Below are 16,159 nucleotides of genomic sequence, written 5' to 3' on the forward strand. Positions count from 1 at the left end.
GAAAAAAAAACTACTTCACTTCTCAGGTGGCAACCTAGGAAAATCTCTCAGCTGCTATCCGGTCTAATCTCAACAATATAGATATAGAAATTGTTGGTGCCATTTACTTCTTTGTTTGCTCTCTAACAGAAGCGCCGCGATAATCACCACAAGTTATCGACAAAATTGTGTTAAGATGTAGCAGAACGTTCTTGCGGGCTAGTTGGTTCATTTCATTAAAAGCTAGGACTGCCTATATAGCATGAGCTTGTATTCATCAATAAACAGTTGGAAATCTGCTCTCGTGGTGTCGTTTTCGTTTCTATGTCTCCTATCCTCGTCTTATTCGCGCAGTCCTACCTTTCAGTTCGTTGTGATTACTGTTCATGACTTTTAATTTGCTAAAAATTATGCAGAAAGCAAGAAAGACGGTACACTCTCGAATGGCGTGAGGGCAAGAGTTTGGCAACAGGCAACACCCAGATTTATTCGTGCGAGGCAAAAGGAAAAAGTTTCAGAGTTACTCTTTGTTACGATCATCTGCATTTCCAATGAGGTTCCAAGATGCCGACGCATGTTCTCGCAGACGTTGCAGCTTATACGCTCAGCTAGCCGCGAGATGCTCTGCACGCCGTCGTCATCATTGCCCAACACCCGAATTTCAACAGAGACAGACCAATGTGTTTCAATCGCCGTCCAATCTCTCCCGCGGATACATGTAGAAAGAGGTTTCCCAACGTCAAGGCGCGTCGCCCTATAAAAGCATTCGGCAGGCGACCCACGTCCGCACTGCCGAGTTCAGTTGGCCGGATCGTGTCGTCAAAACGCCAAGATTCTTCTCAAAGGCCTTCCCATTGGCCGGGCCCGTTGGTGAATTTTTGAGTCCCCAACGACGTCAAACAGAAAAACCGCGACGCTGTGCAAAATTTTGCGGGCGCTGCAGCTTTGGCACGGATACAAGAGCATCCGCTGCTGCTGACCAGGATGGTACGTGACGATAATACGACAGGGAGCATCTGGTGTGAGAGCTCAAACACCTTCGCGAAGCAAAAATGTCCGCCCCAAACATACAGACAATTCAGAACCTACATGTTCGCAACGAAGGATCCTGGAGGAGTGTGCTAGCACCCGCGAACGTTTTTTTTTGTTTTTTTTTTCGAAGAAGCTACGGCTGACACCGAGTGCTTTTTTTTTTAGTTCCCACCGAAAGCATCGGCTGTCAACGCAGTGTGGAATGTGAAACAAGTGAGCCGTTACAGAGCTGACGCGACGAAAAATCACCTCACTCTCCCTACGTTCAAGTTTGTGCTTCGAAGAACCATCTTCCGTTCTCTTTTCTGCCCTGGACTATAGCATTATTTGAGCGCTCATGCACTGAAGTTTGCTTTTGACGAGCAAAATACAAACACAATACTGTTATACGTAAAGACATTTGAAGCACTTGTTGAGAACCGGTTATGACTTCACATAGGTTTTCAAAGCCTAGCGAAAACTGTTTCCCACCGTCATCTTAATCGCTTGACAAAACGTGGGGCTACTGAGACTTGGTAGAGAAAATTACTCGAACCTATTTTATACGCAAGACATACTACCAGATGCATTTACACGAATGAACAGCGACTGCAGCTCCACGAACTTTCTTCGCGCCTGAGTCCATGTTTTCTGCCAAACACTTACTAATCAAAACCATTGAAGAAGCTTGCACTTCACGGTATTCCCGAGGTGGATGAAGCTCTATGCAGGAAACTCGCATAGACGGTGGCGTAACTTTTTCATCTAAGCGATTCTGAGCAACGGGTGCAACGACGCTTTTAGTGACCATGCCACAATCAGTGAGCGCTTCGTGTTGCTCGAGACGGTGAAGTTAGACTCTGTGCCCAAGCTGTGGTCTTTCACGCACATCACCCAGCAATGGCGGCGCAGAGCTATAAGCGGGACCTTGACGCAGGGGTAATGGAGAGAGCATCAAACGTCACACCGATCGACGTCAGACTCAGGCGTCATAAAAACAGGATATGACGCCTTACAGGCGCTCATTTGGCTTGCCGAGATTCTAACTCTAAACCATTTCTGTGGCTTCCGAGGGCGCACGAACGGAACTCAATGGAAACTGACTTCGAGTTGGTCATGTTGGTAAAGATTAAAGAACATGCGAGAGTGTTTGTCCCGTGTCTTCTTTTCTCCGTGTTTGTCAGATCTTTAGAGGAATCCCCCAAAGTGGAATAGATTCTTGCACTAAGGGAGTAATTACTCATTGGCATCCACTCAAACGCAGCCATAAGGCTACGAAGGAAAGCTATACAGCTTTCTCAGAAACTTCGTAGTTAAAGAAAAATTCGTCCTGGTCCGGGATTCGAACCCGGGACCATCGCTTCACCGGAGCAGTCACTGTAGCAAATGAGCTAACAGGGACGTCTAGCATATGACAGGGCGAGAGCGAACTGGCCAGCAACTCGAAGTGGGAACAGTGCTGGTCACATGTTTAAGGGAATCCCCCAAGGTGGAGTAGATTTGCAATAAGGGAGTAATTACTCACTGGCATCCACTCAAGCGCAACCATACGGCTACGAAGGAAAGAAAGATTGGGTAATTACTCCCTTATTTCTCCGTGTTGTTTGTGCTGCTTCTTTCAGATATCACGGAGATTGTTGTCCCGATTTCAAAGCTGTCGTGGGTTGTTGTGCCATTTGCATGCTGTATATACTTTCTGTGTCGTCCTTTAAAGTCACTTGAACCGTTTTGTTGTCCTTTAGCCCATTGCTACGGCCCGTGGGAGGGCGGCGAGCAACTGCAGCAGCCTGTCCACCTGTTGTACGCAGGGCAGCCGCAGGCGGCGCTACTGGGCAAGACGCGGCGTCCGCGGACGGCGTTCACCAGCCAGCAGCTTCTCGAGCTGGAGAACCAGTTTCGCATGAACAAGTACCTCTCCAGGCCCAAGAGGTTCGAGGTGGCCACGAACCTCATGCTCACTGAGACACAGGTGAGGGGAGAAAAAACTGCGCAAGGCTGGCAGAGAGCGTGGCCTATGTCCTGTCTTTGTCCCGCGCAACGGCTCATTAAGCTCCAAACCAAAACTGTGGCACGTCCTGAGTGCGAGAAGTGTTTCGCTGCAGCCGTAAACAAAAAATGTCTACAACCCAGCCCCTGAAAAGTTAATACTGCATAACTTCCCAGTTGTAACTGTACCAGTTGGGCGTGGTTTTCCGAGATTCCTAGGCCTTCGCACCGCAGCTCTCTCCCATGTCTCTCAAATTAACCATGTGCTTAGCCAGCTGCAGCCACCGTATCCCCGCAAACTTCTTAATCTCATCCGCCCACCTAACTATCTGCCGCCCCTTGCTGCGCTTGCCTTAGCATGGAATCCACTCCGTTACCCTTAAGGGCCAGCGGTTATCTTGCCTTCGCATTACGTGTCTTGCCCAAGCCCATTTCTTCCTCTTGATTTCGACCAGGATGTCATTAATCCGCTTTTGTTCCCTCACCCACTCTGCCCGCATGCGGTCTCTTAACGTTACAGCGATCATTTTTCTTTCAATATCTCGCTGCCTTGTCCTTCACTCAAGTTGAACCCTCTTCGTTAGCTCCACGTTTCTTCCCTGTAGGTGAGTACCGGTAAGATACCGGTGTTATGTACTTTTCTCTCGAGGGATATTGGCAAACTGCCATTCATGATCTGAGATAGCCTGCCATATGCGCTCCACCCAATTCTTATTCTTCTAGTTATGTCCCTCTCATGATCAGGATCACCAGTCACTACGTGCCCTAAGTAGACGTATTCCCTTCCACTTCCAGCACCTCCTACCAATTGGGAATGGCTGTTCGCTTGCTAGACTGTTGGACATTGCATTGGTCTTCTGCATGTTAATTTTAAAACCTCCGTTGTGCTCTTCCTGTCTAACTCGTTGATCATGCTTTGCAGCTCATCTCCTGAATGAATACGCTTTGTCTACCGAAGTGTTAAAGGCCTTCAAAAGCGTCGCGAGTACATGTTTCCTCCCACATAGCGCTCGTGGTGTTCGTCTCTCGTCTCTTGTGTCCTCGTCTTTTGCTGGGCTACAGTGTATTGGAACTATGTAGCAACAAGCCCAATGAGCCACGCTACTGAACTATATTTCTAGTACAACGGGCCCGCTTTTTAATGTTCGCCAGAATCCCTGTACTAAAGTTTCACTCATAGCGTTTGCGACATGTCGTGCACGCTCAATGTCGTTCTAAAAAAAATAGCGCTCGTGGTGTTCGTCTTCCGTCTCTTGTGTCCTCGTCTTTTGCTGCGCTACCGTGTATTGGCACTTTTATACGTTGTTTTCTTAATTATTCTCCGATTGGATTTCTACCCGGCCACGTGACCAAAATGGGATTATCCCAGATTCCCAGTAGGCAGCTGGTAGCTGAACACGGAATGTCATATCCAGCACACAATATGTTGTTCTTTACAAGTGTTTGAACGTTTAATGATGGCAATGGTGGCCAACGACCAGTATCACTGCTGAGAATTTAGCCGATAAGATAATCCCGAAGTGTTGACGGCACTAAATTTTCTGCTGCCATAGACGTGCTACTATTACAAGGAAGAAGACTTTAATGATGGAAATGGTGGCCAATGACCAATATCACTGTTGAGAATTTAGCTGATAAGATAATCCCGAAGCGTTGACGTCACTAAATTTTCTGCTAGACGTGTTACTATTACAAGAAAGAAGACTTAAGCCCCTTGAGATATTTGTACTATTACAAGAAAGAAGACTTAAGCCCCTTGAGATATTTGATAGCGCTTTTGCTAAGAAGTTTCGTGTGACAAGAAACTTCTCAGTGATGCCTATTGCCGTTTCTTTTTCCTTTCTCTCTTCCAGGTCAAAATCTGGTTCCAAAACCGCCGCATGAAGTGGAAGCGCAGCAAGAAGGCGCAGCAGGAAGCCAAGGCCCGCTCGGCCGACAAAGGTTCCGACCAGTGCCGCCAGAGCCCGACACCGTCCTCGGGAGGCGGCGGTGGCGCCACCGCTCCGTCGCCTTCGAAGCCCGCGCCTCAGCCGCATCGGCACGCGCAGCACGGGGCGCCCCCTCACCACCGGCTATCGCTGAACGCCAACGACTACCCGGACTCGCCTGCCGCTGCTAGGGACCTCCAGCTCCGACTGCACCAGCACCAACACCAGCCGCACCTCCAGCAGGACAACGAGAGTGTGTCCTCGAGGGGCGCGAACAGCGACGCCGAACCCGACGTGGCCCTGTCGCCAGGACTGGCAGACTCCAATGTGGCGCTCTCGCTGTGTTCCCAGCCCACGGGGCGAAGCACGGACCTCATCTACCGACCGTACGTGGTGTGACGCTAGGCTGCCTGCGGCAAGGGGGACATGGCGCCCGCCGTCGGCATAGCACGCACAACTCGACAGTGACCGCGAATATTTAAGGTTGCGGTGGGCCGCGAAAAGGTGGCTCACCCCTACTCACTCTTTTGCCGATCGCAGTTTGTACACGGCTGATCTCTGACGACGTCTCTTTAGGCTTGTCTCGGAATGATTGTGTGTGGGAGTCATTCAGGAATTTGCAGCTTGTACGGCGTTCCACTAGATGAGGGCATTTACCGGTGACCGGCTGGTTATGTATGCGAGGGAAGCAAATGCTGCGTCCGATCGAGTACTCTTTCACGCCTTTCACTTCGCGGCGTGAGGGAGAAGTGAACTTTATTGGCCTTGTCGCCGAGTCCGGCTATAGGGAGTATGCACCAACATCACAGTGGCAGCAATTTTCGCGTATATTGAGCACAGCGAAAGACCACGAGCATGTTTAATCGGCTCACTGTCATCTGCCCCGACTTCCACACTGGAGCTGCGCTCCGCACCACAAAATGGTGCCCGTGTGGCCACATGGATACCTCCTACGGCTTTCTTTTGCCGCACTATCTTCCAGCAGATTCCGCAAAGCAGGTTGGCAACTTCTTAGCGTTAACGATTTCGTAGACAAGTATCAGACATTGCGCACAAAATACGCGTTGTAGTCAGGCAGAAAACTGAACTAAGCTCGAAGGTACAAGATAGCATCTTTCTCTGCTGCCTATAGTGCTGATCGCGAAATGGAAACGGCAAAGAATGGCACGCTCATTTGCTTTTCGAGTGCTTCAAATATGCACGTACAGTTCACATTTAAAGGGAACACTTCGTTTGTATTCAGGCCAATGTTTCTTCAACATTCCACTTTTAGGCAAAAATGGTCAACGCTTGACGCATAGGTGAGACATTTTTTTAAAAAGTGATCCTACAAAACTCCACGCTACATTCGAGCTGTAACCACCAGGGGTATACTCACCAAATGTTCCCTTCCTGTGTGGACCGTACTGCACATCCAGTGTATCGCAAGAGCCATCGGCTTTGGTAGCAGGAAAGACACCATCACCCGCAACGAAGTAAAACTGCACGGCGATCTGACATCGCCAACTGTTGCAAGATGGCTGCCACAGACTTCATTCGGAAGAAGGGGCCACGGTAGAGATGAAGCAGCATTTCGCGACTATCTTTCTGCACTAGCAAAACCAATGTCTGTCCTCAGAAATGGTATCAAAAATAGACCGACCTTCACATGCGACCACGTTACTAGATTGTGTACTGCTGACGGGACGCTGATGGGAAGGCGGACGTTTTTTCGATATTACTTCCCAGATGACCACCATGTTGAGAATGAAAAAGTAACAAGAGGCTGCAAAAATTGCAGGCAGTGCATTGTCTTCCAAAATAGCCAGCAATGGCGGCTGCAGTGTGTGCGCATGAACGCCACCATTCTGCGCAATACGCACGGGAAGGTTAGCAAGCCCGAGGTCACTCGAGGCCAGCCAAGGCTCTTAATTGGGTTAGTTAGTTACTGATTTCAGACAATATATTAACTAGCACAAAAAGACATGCAAAATAAAGTAAGGACTACAGCGCGTGTCCCGTCCTTAGTTACTTGTACTTTTTTGCGCTAGTCAAAAGCCTACGGCCATAACGGAAGGTGTGCACATCACGCAGATATGCAATGCGCAGGTGTGGAATCGAATTGCCTGCAAGAAATAAAAACGTGTTGGCAAACTTGTTTCCACAGAGACAGCAGAACGAGAGAATGTCTCAAGCTAAACGGCGTCATAACATGCTGCGCCATCACATGGAAACAATGCCCCGTACGTGGCCATGTTGAAGGAAGGGAAGCACGACTTTGGACAGGACGCAAGGAAGTGTGCAGGCCTGGAGAGCGCAAGACCAACTGGTCCGAATTTCTACACTCCTGTGGTCTGTGATCAACGTAAACCCAGGAGTTGGAGCAGTGATGGCAGTGGACAGGGGACAGTCGCGCGTGCGCGACAGCTAGTGATATGTCACTCTTCCGCTGCAATTTGAGGCAACCGGCGGCCGCAAGATGTAAGCACAGACCATCCTGGTTTTATTTCCGAAAACACCGTGACAAGGCTTTCCAACTTCGATCCCTAGTGAGAGCTTGGAAGAAGCGCTCCCCGGTGGGCTAAAGCAGCAGAAGCGGTAGTAGCGCTCAGTTGCAAGGAAAATCATAAGGGGACCGGAACTGTGAGGATAGTGACACGTGAGTCGCTATAGAAGCGTGCTCAATTCGGCGAGTGTATAGCCTCCGACGCAACACTAAAGGTCAGCTGCAGCAATCAGAGTCCTTGTAGCATATTCGATAAGCGACCTCGGCGTACACCGGTGCGCACCAGTGATCACCGGTGCGAATAAGACTTCCACTGTACCATGGTTGCCTACGCACCACTTTGGTTTCGGGACAACTCCGGCACAAGTTTATCGAAGATGCCATTAGAAGCATGCAGGCATATGTACAGGCCCCTACCCCGTCGGTGCCGTTCCAACGGCACTTTCAAGGAGCAGCTACGACCCAGGATAAACCCTAAATTATTCACGCAGGCTCTTGATGTGGACGTTCGCCACTTGTAGCCGTGCGCATTGATCTCAAGGGTATCACGTTATTAAAGGAAACTGAACTTACAGCCAAGAGAGAGGATGACAGAAAACAATAAGAGCTGGCGCCTGTTTGGGTTCCCATTTTACAGTGGTCTCTACAACTATCTAAAGCACATAGCCAATTTGCGATAAACAGCCGTAGCAGGTCTTCACGTATTAAAAGTAATCGACAGCCTTGGAAGCGCGCCAGTTCAGGAACAGTCGGCAGGGGCGTCAAAGCAGCTGGAACACCGAAATTGTTTTTACTGCGTAAGTGGGATGAGTGCAATTAGGTGAAAATGCCGGCGTGTGTCTCTGCATAGCCAACGAGCGAAGCCTCTGGCACCTGCACCTAGCGTAGATCGAGACCCCCCCGACGAGAGGCGAGAGGGAAAATCTGCGTCGGCAGAGGCAGGACGGTGAGAGCCGCAGGCGCTGTGAGGCTCCTAAGCGAACGGCGATTGCTGGAGAAGATGATGACTTTATCTGGACGTATCAATTTGTTGTTAAATGCGTCGTGTTTTCAGAAAATTTTCTGAAGCAGAATTCAGTCGCACCGTCTGCGCGCATACGGTGTGAAGGAGCGATTCGTGTCTCTCAAGAGATCGAAATCAGAATATGGGCACAGTCAAAATACAGCAGTATAGTCCGCAGCTGAGATTAGGCCGACGGCTGCTCACTCTACCGTGGTCCACTCAGCACACTAGAAGGCCACCGAAAGCAGGAAATCGTGACTGCATGGAAACAGTACACAGCCATTGAAAATCCTGCATTCCTCGCGTGCCAGAAACAGAGGTACGGCCGCTACTTGGTTCACTAAGCAAATGATGCAATACTACTGCCCTTTGAAAGACGTCGCTCCTTGACTGTTCATGCCTGGTGACACTTTTCAACATCCCAGCTGTATCCTAGTCGAAACTTTACAGCATACAAACAAGTGTTCAACCATTCACTGCAGCGCGAGGATACCGAACATCGGCCAGCGCTCACGGTGCTTGCATCTCCTAAGTCGGCCTGGTGTCTTCTTTCAGACCATTAACATCGCTACTAATGAAGCTGACAGATGGCAGACATAAATTGACGCGAGCAATCACGAGCTTCTAACTGACAATGCTGCCCAATGTGTCCTCCTTTCTTTTTCCTTTGGGAGGTGGGAGTTAATTTTATTCTTCAAACATTGTGGAGCAGGCCAAAGAATCACCTAATTACTATTCAGAAAACGGTTACTGCAAGCAAAACCAGACATTCGCATCTGCTTCTTTATCTCTAAAATGCAGTTTTTATTTTTCTTCAATCACCTCAGGGCATAGCTTTTAGTTTTCTGAATTCGACGCAACAGTAACACCAGTCGCTGCTTTTATACAAATGCTTTGCATTGCATGACGTAACGGACGACGCATCATTATACTGCAGTCTGTGCACAGAACGTCAACTCTAGTCCAAATGGCTGTAAGAATGTCTTCAAACACTTCACGGAAGGTCCAGTTCCAACTAGGTCAAATTAAGTTGCGAGTGAAACAAGCCACGAGGAACACACACAGGAGCTGCGACGAACAGTTTACTCTTCCAGAAGAAAAAAAAGGGTCGTTCGAAAGGGGCCGAGTTCTGGTGACGTTCGATCACCGAATCATTTAATCCTTCCTGTCGTTTCAAACACTAAGCTCTTTATGCCTGACGGCGGTGCCAGCGACATCGTCAGCCTTCGTCGAACTTGAGTGCCATTCCTACAGACTCGCGGAGTCGGCGTCCACATCGATAAACGTACAGCGTCGGTCGGAGATAGCGTAGGGTTATTTATTGAGTTCCTCACTCTCACGCGTTCTAGATCTTGCAAGCTCATCTCGTCTTTTACCGAAAGCTGCTCTCAGGTGACACAGATACTGTCTATTTCGTCCACATCAGAGAAAAGGAAACTATACCGCTGGTGAACAGTGTGTGTTTTGGTACAGGCATAAAGAAGCGAAGGTTTCGCCGGAATATGATTCAGCAATAAGTGTTATGCTTCGCATGCCATTTACTGAGAATATTTAGCACTGAGTTCGTTGGATGATGCGTTTCCACACTATACAAGACAATACAAGCCGAATTTGCAAGGTTTGCTTCAGAATGCCTGCCGTACACGGTATACTACCAATTTAGTGCAGTACAAATTTAGTTGCTATATCGCTGTCGGGTATGAAAATCATGTTAAGTGTTTCGATTCGTGCTTTTCCGGGTGATTTAAATGCTGTGCAGTGTGTGATTGTAGTGAAACTTTATGAAGTTCTCAAAGGTGGCTACATACAGTCGTGTGAATTTGACGTTGAGTGAAGAAAATTTATTTTCACCACTATATCGCCGTAATAGAATCAGTAAACTACGCGCGCTGTCGAAAATGATTGACTTGTTCTAGGCGTACAGAAATGGCTTTTAGATGAACAGAGCAAAACGTTAAAGCAATTTTCTCTTTTTTGTAGCGTAAACAGCAACCGCGTAAAGGACCTGCATAAAATATTTCGATGTCTGTATTTGCAAAAGACCTGTGTATAGTAAACTGGGTATAGGTTCTGTTTCGAGCGACGAGGAATTCATTTAACCTGTTGCTTCTAGTGCAATATCCGAGAGCGTTTGCAGTGGTTCAAATGAATTGCAATCTTAACTTCCCACAAAATTTGCCAGACGTAATTTTCTTGTAATGAAGTAATTGCAAACTGAACCCTTTTACACGCAGGCCCTGAAGGTACGTGTGCGACCTTTTCAAATCATCTCTGGGAAGTTTCACCCTTTTTAAGTGTGATTCACCTAAAATGTTACAAATTTGAACGGAGCAGTTCAGTCTGAGTGAATTGGGGAAAAAAACGGCGTCATCACTTCATTTCATGCCTCATGTTGTACATAACCTGTTCATTAAAAGTTCTTCTATAGGGATGTCTTGTCTCATGTCTTTCCCACTTTTAACGAAGAAGCTGAGGAGCGAAGGAGAAACAACTAGCCCTACGGCACGGAGCATGAATATACAGGAGTGGTTACTTGGCTTACAGGTGCAGAGCGGCGCGATGACGTCACAGACGGCCATTAGCCAATTGCACGCTGGCGCTACCTGGTGCCTGATGGGCCTACCGTTCTGGTGCACTTGTCGCATCTCTTTATGCTGAATTTTTTCACCGTGCATTAAATTACGGCTTCTGATCACGTGTGAACACACATTAAACTAGCTCGACTGGTGGTGCGTTCTGATATCGCACCCGTAGGTGACGAGCGCTGAAGTTTTCACTCGGCACCGCTAGGTGACGGCACTGCATCAGTCATTGCACAGAATTGCGCCGAGGACGATTTTCCACGCCTGTCTGCTGTAGCTGCGTTGCCCTATTTCAAATTACGCGGCTACTACTGTGACGTAAGTACAGTTAGATGCAATATAAAAAATTCGCAGGACGCTTACGAGTGAGTAGGCGAATTTCATTCAACGTTAGCTGGCGTGGAAGAAGAGATTTATAGATCCCTCTTCGCATGGTCATAGTGGGTTCTAGTGACGTGTGTGACGTCACTCCGTGTTGACCAATCAAAGTGTCTTATCGCGGTGCGGATGCCACCGTGGACAACGACGCCGCAAAACAGAGCCAACAAATGGCGACAGCTATTGATGTAAAAAGACCATATCAGCAAACAACGAATGATTTCTCCGCTCATCTATGAGTAAGAAGCGTACATTTTGCCTCTGCTCAGGAAATTTTTGGTGTTGATTTGCCCTCACAATAATTTCTCAGCTGATCCAGAAGTGACAATGTATTTGGTTCTTGAGGGCGAACTAAGGATTCCCCTTCATGTTCCTTCGATTATCGCTCTGGAATCAAGCATTAATGGCAAAGCGCCTGGATTTCGGCAGTCAATGCCATCCAGAGAACCGCGTGGACATTCACTATTTGAAGAACGCACAGGATGAACGCTCGAATCAAGTGAAGAACGGCTGCACTTGTCTCCGATAGCCGCAAAGGAGTGTACCATCAGGCATTAATCTACAAAGTCATGCAAACCGCGTGCATCACCCAAACACGTTACTGCGGAAAATATCTCCGTCACCACACATTAGGTGGTCGAAATTTCCGGAGCCCTCCACTACCGCGTCTCTCATAGCCTTAGTCGCTTTGGGACGTTAAACCCTATAAACCAAACCAAACCAAACCAAACCAAACACATTGTTATAGGCCCTCTGCGAATTTTAGTTAGTTTCGCACCTGCAATCGGCAGAAATTCCCTGCCGCATGCTGCAAGATCACCGCATGCAAGGCCTCGTCTGCAACCTTACTGATCTAGCGACAACATTATCTTGCCATGTTAACCCAAAATGTATTAGTAGGAGATTAACAGGCTGTGCGGCAGGTAGCGTACGCTGAGATCTTTGTGCAGAGTCTTATGGTAAAGGTCGTGGTTTGACTTGAGTGACCTCACACGATTAGTCGCGACAAAGTTACACCTGCTATGAGGCGCGCCACCATAGGGGGCTTCGAGTGAATTCCGATGACCAAGGCTTCATATACGTACATCGTGCACCAAAACATCAGCACATCAATAATTCTTCACTTCGCCTCGGACGAAATTCAAAATAGAACGGCGTGCCGCACCAGACAGCTTTGAGCGACAGTGAAGAAAAATCAGGGATATAAGGTGAGACCTACTACAATAATGTATCGTGGTATGCGCGATTCAACGTCCCGAAGCTTCACGCTGGCTGAGAGACACCATAGTGAAGAGCTCTGGAATTATTTCGACCGCCTGGGGGGGAAGGGGGGGGGGGGGGGGGTGCTTCAAAGTGCGCTGACACACACGAGTTCTTGCATATCACCTAAATCACAATGCGGCCGCCGCTGTGGGATGCGATCCTGTGTCCTTGGGACTGAACTCCTTAACCACCAGGCCCCGCGGAGGGTGTTTAGAAAGGTTGAAAAAAAAAATTTAATAAGCCGAAAAAAAATAGGCTGACTTAACCTTTTCGTCCGGAAACAACTGGTATCGCAGGCCCAGCAACATGCCCACGTTTAGGCTTTGTCAAGCGGTAGCGAAGACGAGGAGGAAGTGAGTAATGCAGCGGGTGGAAAAGACAAGGAAGTCTGAGAAAGGATTGGCTAAAAATTTCAACAATTAATATATTTTTCTAATTTGTCTTAGTTTTTTTTTTCCCACACACATACTTCCTTGGCATTCACCACCATCCCTTGGCCAATCCCCCCGCGTGGGTATGTGCCATGTTTACTGAGGGGAATAAGAAGAAGAAGAAGAAGAAAGCTAGGCGTTCGAACGAACGCCCGCGTTTCAGCTTGAGTCCTTTACAGCTTATATGCATGAGTTAAACCGAGAGTCTGCAAGCGGTCATTCCATGCATAGAACAGAAGTTCTCAAAGTGGCTTCCACGAAACCCTTCGATTCCTTGGGGCATGTTTGGAGTGCCCCGAGCACGTAATAAATCCATGCATCCCTCAGAGCCCTCCCTCGCTTCCTTAACCCATTTTTTATTTTAGTTTGGAAGTGAACAGTGCAGAACGAAGAGACATATAGACAGGAGACAACGCTTACCTCCTGTCCATGTTCCTCAGTTCAGCGCTGTTCACTTCCAAAAGGGTAACTAACCAACATGCCCCGAAGCTGCTGGTCTGGAAAATTACGTTTATTTTTGGGACTAATCATGCAGTAATGGTCTACACCAGACTATTTCACTGCACACCACGTAATTATATAATTGAATCTGGACACTTTTTTTAGATCTCTCTACTTGGGTTCTCTTTTTTTTTACATTCATAGTAGGCAAGAAGGGACAGAAAGCAGAACAATCGGGTTTCTCGACATGTTTTGAAAGCCGTGTTTTTTCGAGAATAGTTGTAATAGAACTTCCTTTATTGAACTCCGCGTAACATATAAAGAGCAGAACAGACCGCTTAAGTTTAATGGTTTTCTTTTAGTTTCTGTTCTCGTTTTGTTTCATTGAAGCACAACCGAGCAGAAGTTGCAGCATCTTCGGAACGGCAGAAAGACGCCAAATCGAGGCCCCCTTTTACGACATGCCTTCCAGGAAGAAACGACCGCGCGTAGTCCGCAAATCTGCGATGAGCAAAGCATAGAGCGAGGCCGATCGTATATAAAGGACGGGAAAAGCGGGAGAAAGGGAAGAAAATGCTAAATATGTGACGTCACGCTGCAATGCGAATGACGACCAAGACACACAAGCGCGCACACACACCGCAACGTCAGGCCACAACCGAGCGCCAGCCATCGCTAGCGCCCGTCGCGCATCCTGGCGGCAAGGCCGGCAAACAACGCCCATTAGGCTGATTGCCAGCCCATCTTTCCCTCTCCCCGCCCCTCTCGCGTTCATCGGGTCCGCAACAAATGTCCGCTAAGCATAAAATTACGCGACCCATTTGCCTTCGCGCAAGCGCATCGCCGTCGAGGGGACGTTCCGGGCGTGGGATGGGCAGCTATATGTCGCGAGCCCAGAGCACGAAGGAACAAATGTGCTGTCAACAACCATCGGGAGATCGGACAGGGCTGGTTTCATTTTTTTTTTTTCCCCTTGCGAAATAAACCGCGCTCGCGTAATGCCCATTTGCCGCACAGAGGCATATAAAATGGGGGGAGATATGTTGACTTTATTACTAAGTGTTTGCGAGCGTATGAGTCACGTAGCCCTTTGACGGTCGGCCTTCAAATCTCGGGAACGCCGCGCCGCGAATCTGAGCGTTTTCAGAGCTGACGAGGCTTTTTTTCCGTCGGTGTCGCAGCCTTGCAAGTCTGGGAGGGATGCTATCAGTGCAAAGGACAGAAACCTGGGGCAGAAGTAGTTGAAAAAAAAGGCGGCGATAACGCTATCCTCGCCTAAATACTTGTAGCCAAAGTGTAGAAACTTCTTTCGGACATACCTTCGGTGTCTATCTCGATTTACTTGCGTATGTCAAGCATACAGGATCTCTATTTAATGACAGTTTGGAAGGAAAAAGAGGTGGTCGTTATGAAGTACACATGACGGAAGCCAACATTAACCGAAACCAAGCAGAGTATGGGATAAAACATCCCCTAAGCTCCTTGGCTTCGGCGGCTGTTGGCTTCCGTCATGTAGGCTCTGTATTTGTCAGTATAGCTCCACTTTTGGTTGATGACTTCTGCTTGCTTTTTCCGATGCTTTTCAGGTGCAAGTTGCGAATGAACTTGCGATACTAATTCTGCTAAAGATGCAAAACTCTGCCGATGTCGGAATCGTAAACTTAAGTCAGAATAACGGGCTGAGGGGCAAGTTGGTGCATGTTGAAAAGAACGGCGGCGCAACAAGGACACAAACAAGTAAGGGACACCACATGTCACCATGTAAGCCAGATTTGATGAGAAATGACTTCAGCGGTATCCTAACGCAAAGAGCAGCAATTCGGCACAAATTTTAGGCGCAGAAGACGAAACATGCAGGCACTAATAGGTGTTTGTCAAGTGACTTGCATTCCATTCTTCCCCTCGTTCGCAAGACCAAAGAATTATTTGAAAAAAAAAAACGTTTTTTTTTTATATAAGAAACAGCATAAGAACAATACTTACCAGGCGACGTGTAGTCACCGAGGTCGTCAGGTGCCGCTGTCTACAGGCAGGTAACCAGGCGTTTAGAACAGTTCGAAAAGACTTCAAGCTAACACACAGACTGGCGAAGCGGTGGTCGTCGCTCCAGAAAGTCGCACCCCTGGGCCGCGCGCTGCTGTGAAGTCCAGACGAAGACTACCATTCCTCCCCGCTTCCAAATCGGACAGACAATCCTGTTTGCTGTAGACAGGAGCTGTAGTGCCCTGTTGCGCTGTCGCACTTCAGTCTGGAACTGGGTGACTAGGCCACTGACTCGGCTCCCAACGCGCCCCAGAGCGGGCGGCGCAGTTATCAGTTAGCACAGCGACGCTCGCAAGCGCCCGCATCTGCCAGTCAGCATCACGTGACGGGCCAGAAGATACACGACCAGAATGGCGCACCTTCGCCAATGGAAAATTTCCTTCTTTTCCACGAATAATTCTAATTGCTTTCATGCTCAGATAATTCGAGTTGAGAAAGCGAATCACACTGCGCCTCCATCCGTCGTTGAGCGCACTGTCCTTAAACTTGAAGCACTTCAGTAATGCCACTCTTTCCACCACCGGTTTCCGTTTGTATCCGAGCGGCGGAGCAGGTGTTGCTTGGTCGGCACTTAGTCAAACTTAGCACATCATCCGCCTGCAGCGCTGAAAGATCCTTCGAGAACAAAA

The 16,159-nt window shown here is 48.3% G+C and overlaps 1 protein-coding gene and 1 long non-coding RNA gene across 3 annotated transcripts in view; one reads left to right on the plus strand and one right to left on the minus strand.

Annotated features, from left to right (window-relative positions):
• The window catches only part of LOC149330925 (uncharacterized), a 74,938-nt gene extending 68,372 nt beyond the window's left edge, over nt 1-6,566 (plus strand). Inside the window, exons 2-3 of one of the 2 annotated variants that reach the window (XM_089561635.1) lie at nt 2,733-2,959; nt 4,830-6,566. In XM_089561635.1, the coding sequence (XP_089417761.1) occupies nt 2,733-2,959; nt 4,830-5,303 (701 nt within the window). In that variant the 3' untranslated portion in view covers nt 5,304-6,566. The remainder of the gene's footprint in view (nt 1-2,732; nt 2,960-4,829) is intronic. The other variant, XM_089561636.1, reaches the window with a different exon arrangement.
• LOC149330924 (uncharacterized) overlaps nt 1-15,894 on the minus strand; it is a 199,620-nt gene extending 183,726 nt beyond the window's left edge. Inside the window, exon 1 of the long non-coding RNA XR_016285526.1 lies at nt 15,471-15,894. This is a non-coding gene — a long non-coding RNA (uncharacterized LOC149330924). The remainder of the gene's footprint in view (nt 1-15,470) is intronic.
• Between the last annotated feature and the right edge of the window lie 265 nt (nt 15,895-16,159).

This window comes from Amblyomma mixtum, chromosome 9, assembly GCF_055824585.1.
Source record: "Amblyomma mixtum isolate Tamu chromosome 9, ASM5582458v1, whole genome shotgun sequence".
Lineage (NCBI taxonomy): Eukaryota > Metazoa > Arthropoda > Arachnida > Ixodida > Ixodidae > Amblyomma > Amblyomma mixtum.